General features: G+C 42.0%; 1 protein-coding gene across 2 annotated transcripts in view; it reads right to left on the bottom strand.

The window, feature by feature from the left end:
- Window positions 1-1393: 1393 nt before the first annotated feature.
- The window catches only part of NFATC1 (nuclear factor of activated T cells 1), a gene marked incomplete at both ends in the record, with an annotated part of 111507 nt that continues 101030 nt past the window's right edge, over window positions 1394-11870 (bottom strand). For both annotated transcript variants that reach the window (XM_079534000.1, XM_079534001.1), the window contains one exon: window positions 1394-1443. In XM_079534000.1, coding sequence (XP_079390126.1) covers window positions 1394-1443 — 50 coding nt within the window. The remainder of the gene's footprint in view (window positions 1444-11870) is intronic.

The following is an 11870-nucleotide window of genomic DNA, read 5'->3' as shown; positions in this document are numbered from 1 at the left end:
TTTAAGTCATGCTATTTTATTTACTTTTACTTTTTGGTTATACGCAAGAATAGGTTGTTGCTATTCATATAATAAGCAGCTGATTGTAAAAAATACAATGTTGAAGGCTACACTACATGCCTACCTGTAGCTTCAGGAACATTAGCTAATCTGAAAACACACTATACAGCGCTGCATATTAAACCCTTGTGGTTTTTTGGTAGTATTCTTTTTCGTACATGTAGCAGAGAATGATAAGGCTTCTGCGGAATAATAACATTATAACTGAACAAATATTTTACACTCTTCCGTACTGCTATTTACAGTTACTTTAACTCATAATTTGCCATTTGGTAAATAACACGTATTTTGTATGCATCCTCCTTGCCTATGTAAAGTGCTTGCTTAACTGCATGAGGAAAGAAAATGCATACCTGCTTTAGGTTCAACAAACCCTCAAAAGAAGGAGCGGAAATATTTGTTGTGGATCTGAAATGCATTATCAGAAATTGAAATTATTGCTAAACTCAGTGCCCTGACCAGGCAATCATCTATATTATTTGTCATATATAAATATATGCATATATACCAGTATGTATGTACATGCATACACATTCATCTATCATGTAATAGATAGATTTCAATTTTTTGTCCATCAACCTTTTTTATTTTGTGCTATTCAACTTGTGCTACGACTGAAGCCAGATTAAAATTAAAACCTTAACATGCTACTACTAACAATCCTATGATTCATTAGCACATAAAGACAATATGCTAAAGAAAGCTGAGATGATGACAAATGAAGAGAATTTGAAATGCACTGAGAATAAGGCAATAAGATATACATTACAACAAAGAAAAGGCAAAGAAATTCTGGAATTCATAACCACATCTTGCTGGACAGGGATTTCACTCCCTACTTTGCTGCACAGTCCTAAGCGTCTTTACAATGTCACTCTCCAGAATGCAAGCTCTACATCTCTACACCTACCAACACTTTTAATGGTAGTAAATTCAAAGCTTATTTCAAATGCCCCGATGCCACAACCTGGTAAAATAAGGCACTTCCAGGGCTCTATTCCAGTGGAGCCATGCTGAAAGGATCAGCACTGGGAAGAAGCACTCAAGGGTTTGCTGAGTTTTCTAGTTTTGTCCCATGAAACCAGCAGTCTTGGAGTATACTCCCTCCTTTTTCTTTTGAGATGATTTTCTTTAAAGCTATTTCATCAGTTGAAGTTGAGGAACTACTTCTTTGCAAGCAAGAGGTAAATCTTCAGTTCCTGACATTCAGTAACGTGGAAGATCAGAGTGCTACCAGGTTAACATCTTCAGTATTTTCGGAGTCTCTGCACTCGAGCTGACATGCCAGCTAAGTCAAAAGTGTGTGGATTTCATAGTAGGCCCGTATGGAAAGCTATGAATGGACATTGGTGCTGGAAAGGTCATTCCTTATAATTTCATTTACTGCAAAGAAAGAACACAGGAAAAAATGACTCAATTAGCATCACTATGCTGCAGGAGCAGAACTGCCCTGCAAACCTGCATCCATTTGATAGTTTCAGTGCAGTTCTGAACATTAAGCAAAACATCACGAGATAGCTAGTAAAGGCTGATCACAGTGCAAAACAGCAAGATTAACCACGGTTATTGACATGCTAAATATTCAGTAACACCAGACATCACAAGAACAGCAGCATCCTAGATCCTCGATTGCATCAAACATATTTAACATTTTCAATCACTTACATTTCCTCTAGAATTGGCTCTGAAAAAATAAAGAGAACCACAGGAAATCACAGAATCATAAGAGCCCTTTGGAACTTAGTCACTGTATGTGCTAATGGTACAAAGCTGCCAGCTGAACTGGGCATTTGAGCAGCAATGCCTAGGTAGGATACGATTTCACATGCTGATTTTTTTTTTTACTGTAGAGCAGCATTAAAAAAAGAGAGAAAAGAAACTCATGCTGCCCCATTCCCCATAGCTGATAACATGTGTAAATGCTCCTTTCATAGTGCCCAGCACACATGGACATACAGTCCTTGCTCCCATCTGCACAGACAGGTAGCAGGAGCGAGCACAGTAAAGCCCTTGGCAAGAGTTAGAGAAGAGATTAAACAAGGTCCACTATCACAGCATCAGACAGTCAAACTGCATCTCTGATAAAGTGATGTTTTCTTTATTCACGAGCCTTCTTTCATTCTTTTCTCCCTCCCCTGTTGTCATCAAGCAATACAGTTTCCCACACTCGCATTATTTCCATTTATCAGCTTGTGATTTTTGGCAGATGGACAGGAAATGACAGAACCTGGCAAAGGTCGTCTACAGTGGACTACACAACATCCCTTTCATTTCCACCCCACCTCCCCGCAGCGACTGCCACCACCTGATTTACATGAAGATAGACCAAATGCCATCAGCTATGCTATCACCGCTTCTGAGTGAGAGATGCTGGGAGTGGGAAACACATGCTCACGTCATGGAAGTGCCACGGAAAAGCCCAAGTTTCCCTTTGCCTGTGGGCTGCTGTTCACAGCCATCCAGATAACTCCATGTGTTTACTGGAAAAGACCAAACCCGCCTAAAACCAACTTCCTGAAACGAGTGGTTGGTTTTTATTTTTTATATGCATATGCTTTTTTTTTTTTTTTCTTTAGACCTATTGCCTATTTTGTAATTTTAGCACATGAATCAATCAGGATTAATGTCACAGGTCCTGGCCAATGCAACCACTTCTGCCAGTGCCATACTTAAGAAAGAAATATCAGTTGCATTTGTAACTAACTACATATTTATGGCAGCAGACTAAGCAGCATGGAAATGAGATGTGAAGGCAAAGCAACTCATGAGGGTGTTGCAGAGTTTATCTTTAGTATTGCTGAACAGGGGAAGAAAATTTAAGCAACCAGCCATTTTCTGTGACAAAGACTGCCCTGCCATGTGAACACAGCAAGAAATGCTACTCCATTTATGTGCTGTAAGGCGCTGGACAACTTCCTGAACTGAATCTCTACCTTGAATGCAAACGGTGCACATTTTCTGTGGGACAATTCTTCCATGATGCTTTTGCAAAGATAGATTCTTTGATACACTTCTCAAACTAGCACTGGGTACAGAGCAAAACTCACAGTGATATCTTTGTGCCAAGTGCAATGATGAAAACAAATCCTCATATGGGTCAGTCAATATTACATTTTTTCCTAACTTTGCACCAAGTTTCTGATTTTGTTTCCACGAAATAAAATTAGAACACTATTCAGGGCAATTATCAGATGTTAGATAGCAAATCTTCACAATGTTTCTATACAGTGTGAAAGTAAGCATCACAACTGTGAGGACAGGGAGGTGGAGAAACAGAGGTGATCACCACCAGAGTGTTTGCATTCAGGTATCTCAAATCTCAGGCTAAATGCTTGGACATAAGCTGAGGTGCTCTATATTTGTTCAATAAAATTCTCACATATAATATCCCCCAGCCCAACAGCACGAGATTCTCCCCATTAAAGTGTTTAGAAAAAGTATTTTGGAAGCAACTTGGTGACACAAACACCTAAGAGCTAGAAGTCCATCACCAAAACCAGCTTAGGCCCTTAGAGGCAGCCTTTCCAGCCCTCCGATGAATCATCTGTCACTCAAGCCCTGTAGACATGACTTACTCTAGAGGTGACATGACTTTTCATTTGGGAGCCCATCTGCTTTGGTTTGTTGCTCATGCTCTCTTCAGCTCTCAGCAACCAGATAAAGCTGTCACCAACTCGTAATTTGATCACTGACCTCAACAGGATACAGACTGGATCTTTGGCTTTATCGTGCATTTTTATTATATACTTCCTAACAGGTAAATTTTTGCTATCTTGGTGAGTAAGTCAAGTTTGGTATTCTTCACATAACAACATCTGACAACTTTTCAACATCAGTCACTACAAAATGACAGTGTTGAACTGAAGTGTAGCCATTGCCACCAAATCTCACAGAGTCAAATTAGCTATGAGTATGCTCAACATCAGCTTCATCCACGTCGGCTCACAGACAGCAGGGCTGTCAACAGGTCAACAGGTCACTTCTGTTTCTTCCCCTTTACCCACCACTGCGCTTAAGAGGCAAAAATTCCCAATAGTGAAATGGAAACAAAGTCACAGAGATAGACGAGGTGCAAGCCCCAAGTGGGGGAACAGGTAACTCAGCAAAGCAGCTGATAGCGTAGAGGCAGACTGCTCACAGAGAGGGCTAAACACAAGAGCTGAAAGGGGAAGTGTGCCTAGAGCGGGCTTCCCCAAGCTGCCCACCAAGGCACCTGAACTGGAAGGAAATGCCTCCAGAGATGAGGAGCCTACAGAACAGGCAGCAGGCACGCGTGGGCTGTGCACTGGGTGAAGCTTGCTGGACTCAGCTTGAGACACGAAACCTGTTTCCTCCAGCATTCACATGAAGATGCTCCACTCTCACTCCAGGTCCTACGGACAGAAGTTGGGCCGAAAACGCAGTTTAGTCAAAATAACATGCAAATTTGGATTACATTCCTCAAATGGTTTCCGTTTAGACATAGAAGTGTCTTCAACATTTTTTAATTTTGAATTTCTGGAAAATTTGCTTCCTTTATACTCCAAATTTTATTAGCCCTGCTGGATGTTCAGGAAAATATTTTATTTGGAAATTCTGTTATTGAAAGACTGATTTTTTGAAACATCCCGTATGTCCATCTGGTCTGTATTTGACAACTGCCAGAAGTCCATTATTCTGCAAGAAAGAGCACAGGAACCAGGCATGTCTCCAGTGATTCTTTCTTTAACACCCTTATACCTCCTGACTGCTGGAGGGCTTCAGGAGTAGGAGGAGCTCTGGGTCCTTGTTTCTTGGGAACTTAGATGGACTTTCTTCCATGAAATCCTCTAATAGTCTTCCAAAGCTGTTCTGGCCTTCATGGTTTCCTGCAGCAATGGGTTCAGTGGGTTCCTGCTGAAGGATGTGTTGATGGAAAAAGTACTTCCTCTTGTTTTAAATTTGCTTCTTGATAGTATCATTCATATGCCATCTGAACAAGATGGTCACTTCGTGTTCGGCAGTGCCTTTGCCATCCATCACTTCCTTTCCCATAGTATCCTCAGGGCTCTGCTTGGTCCTGTAGGACCAAGAGCTAAGAAAGGTAAAGTATGCTGTTGGTGCAGAGAAAACAATCTATATTTTTCTCTTTGCTCCTGCATTACCAACAAAATGTTTATTAAAAAAATGAAAGGGAGTCTGTTGCTTTGAATGATCTAGTTTTGGCTTACAGACCTGTTACTACAACAGGATTGTGTGTAAGACACAGAACAGCAGCATTCAGTGCAAGCAACGTTTTGGCCTGGGTTTGAGTTTCTTTTTCTAAAACAAGTGCCAGTCTTTGATTCAGCAGCTGCTTGGATACATTCATATCTGTAGTACCATTCCAAGAGTAGTTGTGTTTTTCAACAAATATAACATTTTTCAAAAAAAAAAAAAGGTAGCAAAGGTTTTACACTCATTTTTAAAACACAAACTGAGTATTCATAATCCTCAGTGTTATTCTCGGGGGAGAGAATGGGTATTGTTGCTTTTGTCACTAAAACCTACAGTTCCCCACAGTGCCTTCCCTCGACTGGTATTTTCCATCATCATGTTCAGCTTTTCCACTGATACGAACTCAAGAAGTAATAGTGCTGAGAAATGCAGGTAACATGTGACCTCTCTACCTGTCAAGCCGTCTGAAAGCGGAACCTTTCCTTTTCTAAACAGCAGATGCCACAGTAGCAGGATGTGGTGAGCTGTTACACCACATTTTAATTTAATAGCGAGGATTTTTTTTTCTTGTGTTTAATTTCTCTTTAGAATGCCCTTGCAATGGAAACTCTTGCTTCACTAGTTAGCAAAATCAGTGCCTTACCGATGCAACAGTTTGGGTTTCTGCACTAAACAGGATGACCAGATATATCTAAACTTGGATTCTATCAACTAGAGAAACTGCAAATTTCTAGCGACTTCTGCACTCCTTCTATCTTATGACTAATTTGCCTATAGATAGCATTATGGCTTTGTGTTTTAGTAACTGTTCCTTTGAGACCCAGTTCTGCCTTCTGTCTCAGATATTGATCCCACTGAAAGCAAAGAAGTTACAAGGTCAGAGGGGCAAGAAGTGGAGAGAAGCTACAACTGGTGAGCTCTCTGGGGGTACACAAAGATGAGAGTCTGGAAGACTTAGCCATGTGTCATTTAATGCTACTAAAGGTAAATGTTCCCAGGAGTCTGAAAAAAAAATGAAAGGTGAGCTGAGAGACAGGATTGAAACCACAATTATAAAGAAATGAACCTCCAGTTTTGAGAGGGAATGTTGGCACTCTGAAAACATATCCTATCTCTGCCCACACTGCTAATGATGATAATGCCCATGGCTGCAATCGTGAGCTTCTGCACTATGAAGTTACCAATATTCTTACATGGAAATGGATCTACTAGGCAAACACCAGTGAGTGGGCCATGGCACAGTGAGTGGCCCACGCTTTGGAGGACAGTGTGGCAGCACTGGCCTCTGCACAGTCCTGACTCGTGGTCTACGCTCCAGTCCGACCTTCCTGCAGCTCCCATCTTGCCAGGCAGATTAAAGCCAAATTTAAACAAGAAGCAGGTTCTTTGTTAACTGTTTGAAATACAAATGTGCTCTCCATTCACAGAAGCTTTTCTTGCAAAACCAAAAACCAACCAAACAAAAAAAGCGCACCTTTTAAGTAATCTTGAGAGCCTTCTGAAAGAGAAACTCTGATGCTATTATGGAGCTTCCACTTTCACCCATTATTTTTCTCTCCTTTCTTAATTAAGGCTCTGATGTGTGGTCAGCAGAAGCCTCAGACTGCTCACACATCACATCCCAAAGACTCTGGAAATCAGTGACCATCTTTTTGTTGACTTCAGTCCACTTCTGCAATGTCCCAGAGAGGTTTGGACAATGAGTATGGGGTAATTGGTGCTGAGGCTGTAAATGCACAGAGTTCTTTGCTTTGGGCAAGAAGCATTTTTTTTTCTTTTCAGTGACATCAGTGCACAAGTATAAATTAATGACTGGGATGCAATACTACAAACTAAATGGAGTCCTTTATTTTCCTTTATTTTAAAACCATTCCCCCTTGTCCTATCATTATCTACCAATTATAGTTCCCCGTTAGGAACAGCCAAGGCACCTCCACAATTGACAGACCAACTTTTCCTTGTTACTTCTTGCCCACCTGTGACCACCTGTGACCACCATCTCCGTGATGGTGCAGAACTGAAGCAAAAGGTTCAGAATAATGTAATGCTCTCCCACCAAAAAGGAACAAAAAGTGACCTGCTCTGCTCTGACTGGTGCACTTGTCATGGAAAATACAAATAGTACCAGCTGCATCTTTCAAGATACATGTGTGAAAAGCCTGTGTGAATAATACTCTTCACTGCTCAAGTGGGCAGAACTAAGCAGCCAATGCACTGCCATGTTTGAACTCCACGGCTTGGCTCTGATCAAACTGCATATCTATGTCTCACTTTTGAACAATCTTCAGAAAAGAGGTGCAGTCCAGGTAGCAAAACTGTCTAATTTTTGCCTTTCAACAGAATCTATCACTGTTAGTCAAGCCTAACAACTACAGAGGCTCCCAGGCCAGTGATATCTTCATGTACTGCTTTGCACAGTGCAAACACACTCCAAAGTGCTTTGCCTGCAATGGTTCATTGGCCACAAGCATCCTGGAGAAAAAACCTTGTTTTCCTGTCCATTAAGCACAGCTCTGAACACGCTGTCACTATGCAGCATATGAACGGTGATACAGTAACACAACTCTGGAGGGAGTTTAGGAGTTTGACATTAACATCATGCTACCTGTAGCATAGTATGACATTCACTTTGATGTCTTCAATTACTGCTCTCAGATTTTTCCACAAATGATGACACACATTGCTTCATCAGGCTTCTGTGCTTCTGCAAGCCCTTTATTTCAGACCAAATGCCAAATATTAGCATCACTCAAGACGAATTCAAATTCACTAAAGAATCCAGATCACATGAGTAAAATCCCAGTTTTTATCTGGGTCCCTACTTTCCCTCTACTAATAAACCTCTCTGATGCACAAAAGTTGCAACAGAGAATACAGACTTATTACTTAAGTCATTGAAAAGAAGAGAGTTGTCTTAGATAATTAATATTTTCAAATCTACTATTATGCTAAGAATTAAAGAAAATTTCAGAAAGGACAGAGACAAATTCCGAAGACGCCAGTTTGAAATGCAAACCTATAGATCGTGTTGAAGCTTACTGAATTAAAAATGAAACAAAACAAGTCCTGTGAAGCTATGGAAAATATAACTTCACACGTTCCATAAGAAGTCAGATCTTGTATTATCTCAGGTGTCCTGGATGTGTTAAAACCATAAACTTATTTTTATCTGTTTAATCATAATAAACTATCACCACAAGCCATGCTATTTTTGGAGACTGAGAATGGGACAGTGGAGCAAGTGAGTGACAACAAGTAGCACGTTTTTTATAAAATGTGATCCTCCATACAAATGTAGGCTTGACAGGATGCAGGGTTTGTGCTTAACAGCCAATAACATGGAGCCATTATCCTACCTGCTCTGTCCTTTGCCTTGTTTATCTCAGTACCTCCAATCTCCCCTACCTACTGTTCTGTAGGGGTAAGGATCCTCACTGCAGTGTGGTGACAGCACTGTGTGGCAGCAGTCTGACTGTGGCTCTTGAGTGTGGCTCAGAATAAACGAATCTCATCACACCGCACACTGGGGATGGATTGTCCATCCCTCCCATAAGCAACCCTGCCAATGTCCTGCACCTCCTGCTCTGCATACACTTAGGGCTGAATCCCTGGCTGCTGGTAACTAACACAGGAATCATCAGAGAGGAAGTGATTCTCAGAACAGTGGGTTCCAAACCTTATATTGTTTTTAAGGCAGTGCTCACCGTTTAGCATTTAAGCCAAAGAATCTGAGTCCACGGGGAATTTTTCAGTAGCTCTCACTGAGGCTATCCTCAACTGGAGCTGCTGGGGTTCAGGCTGCACAGGGGTGCAGGACTAGCCCTGCTATGGTACAAGCTACATTTGACACACACATGCACGTATGAGGGAAGGGCTGAGCAACAGACCACATTTTAACCAAAATTATGTGTTTACGTTCCTAAAAGCATCTGTAAGGGAAACAAAACAGACGTGTTTTACATTTCATGCAAAATTTCCACACGACAGAAGAACTATGCAAATACTACCTAAGACAGCCAAAACCTGAGGTCAGTATTGTGGAAGCTTTGTGGGTACGAGAGAGGAAGAAGTAAGGAAGAGCAGACACTGTTTTGCTAGAAACAACAGAAATTTGCCCCTCTTGTGTGAAACACAATAATACCAATTCACTGTCACGATCAGTGTTACTTTCCAGGTTAGTCCCCAGCAGTAAAATAATCCTGTCAGATGCTGGTGCACGAATCACACCCTGAAGCATGACAAGAGTGTATACAAAATCGACTGAAATTGAAAGCAATTCTTCATTTGCCTGTTCTTAGCCTCCAGTCATCTCAGGCAGCATTTGTCAAGCTTCAGACGCAGCATAAGGAAACTTCCTTTTCTTTTTCCTCTCCTATTTCTGATCCCATCCCATGATGGTACCACCCAACTGGCAGACAACTGAGCTGAGGGCAGCACTCAAGACCGTGCAATCAGAGCATACCAGGGCTGGAAGAACAAGGCTGAATCCACCTGGTGGTCCCAGAGATGGCAAATGGAGAGGGGGCAGCAGGTCAGGAGCAAGGCTGTGAAGCCCTGAGCCTGGCGCAGGAGCTGTCTACCAGGGAAGCTCCTTCCAACATGCGTGGATCAGCCCTCAGTGCTGGGCCTGGAACACGCTGCTGTGAGTTGCACATGAAGCTTGTGCCACTGGACTTGAGAGGAACAATGAGGCTGCTGATGTACTCAGGCACTTCACTCGCCATTTCTGGATCGATTTATCATTTCTAGCATTTCCGTTTTACATCTAAGTTACGCACTGGGAAAAATACTTTCAGTCTAGTTTACAGAGCTTATCAAGAAATCTCCTACCTCAGTGCTACAAAGACAGCTGAGGGCAGTTATGCTACGAAAAGAATTGATCTTTATTTCTACGTTTCAGTAGGAAGGGTTTTCTCCAAATTTAGAAGAAATGACAGATTAGCTTTAGAAAAAAAATCTGGAGGTACAGTAGGGCAATGGGGAGCAAAAGAGAATCCAAAATCTCATTTCAGAGTTTTAAAAAGCCAAATAAGACTGAATTTCCATATTGATTATACAATTATAAATCTTTATAGGAGCTTTCCAGCATTGCACATGAGCAATTCATCAAAGCATATTAGGTGCCAGAAAAGTTGCATTCAATATAAAGGGGTCATTAAGTTTCTTGTAATTGCACATTACTGAAACTTTCATTAGTTCTAAATCAAATAAATGGCATTAGCACATATGCTCCTAAATTGACTTCATAGAATAATACTGTGGACCTCTGTGATCATTTGGAATCTTCCAAAGCAAGTCACTTTGCACTTCTGTTTGCAAAAGAATCCCCAGCTCATGTTCAAATAAAGCAAAGAAATAAGAACTGGAGGGAAGAATGACACCTCGGGGTTGTGCACGGGCACTTGCTGAGCACCCCTTTCTTTCCACAGCAGAGAATCACCAAAGGAGTCAGTTCTTTTTCCACTGAATCAGCCTCCAAGTCTGATGGACATCAGATGGTGGGAGAAGCATTGAGCCTCAATAGTGGAAATGTCCTGGCAACAGGTTAAAAGATACAGCATAGTCTATCTGGTCTGATTCTGAGTAAGGAGAGTGTTGGGTTTGTCAGGAACTGGACTCATCCCATTATCATCACTGTCATCTGGACCTTTTTCCTTTCTAACCCTTTTCATCAGCAAACCTCAAGATGCACGCGGAACAGAGAAGATCGATGTGAAGATGAAGGACCAATGTCAGTATCATTATTTTTACCTGCTAGCAAGCCGGTACCAATGTAGGGACAATGCTAGGATGCTCTACGATCTGTGATGTGCCTGTGTGCTTCTTTGGGGGCAGTGAGAAATGTTATGAGCCCAGTCTGGGTCACGTTCCCACGCAGGCCTGCTACAAAGGCTGAGATTTGTTTTATAAGCCCAAGCTCACAGGGCTTTGTGCTCAGAAGATACAATGATGGATGTGATGTGGCTCGTTGAGCAGCCACACTCTGCTGATGGGAGATGAAGGCTGGGTGGGGCTGACAACATTTTTGAGACCCAGATGTGTCCGTCAGCTTTACACCTCACTAGCTACACTAGGAGAAGACCTTTTCTTCATAAATTTTCTAGTTTCTCTGGGAGGGTTTGAGCCAACAGTTGATTCCACAGATCTATACTTGAGGTCCTTTGATGCAAGCAGAGCCAAAGAGCAAAACTAAACATTCCTGAGCTGCAGTGCGTAACCACCAGCAAGGTGTTATGAGGTGTTCTGCCCAGCACAGGAGGCACAGCAATGAAAACCACCACATTTAGGCAGCTGCTGAACTCTCATACTGCTTGGATGCTAACGCTGCCTATAGCAAGCAGCTTAAATTAGAGCAGCTGGAAGAATACTCTTGTTTACACGTGGTCCCAGTGTGACAGAGCTGCAAATATGGCAAAGCATATTTTCTACTCATCCTCTCTCCCACACACTGTGTTAAGCTACAGAATTGTTCTTCAGAATGGATCGACAGAGCAAGGTCAACAGGCAACACCAGGCACAGCTGCAGGAGTCCACTAAGAATCACAGGTGCATTCCCAGGGAAGGAGAAGTTCTTCCCCCTTGCAGCTTGATTCGTGCCACAAAAGCTGTGCTGAGCTCAGTGCTCACCACTAGAG

The sequence above is a fragment of the Tetrao urogallus genome, assembly GCF_951394365.1.
Source record: "Tetrao urogallus genome assembly, chromosome: 3".
NCBI classification, from domain to species: Eukaryota; Metazoa; Chordata; class Aves; order Galliformes; family Phasianidae; genus Tetrao; species Tetrao urogallus.
Note: the sequence above shows the minus strand (reverse complement) of the source record. Positions and strands in the feature narration are given on the sequence as shown.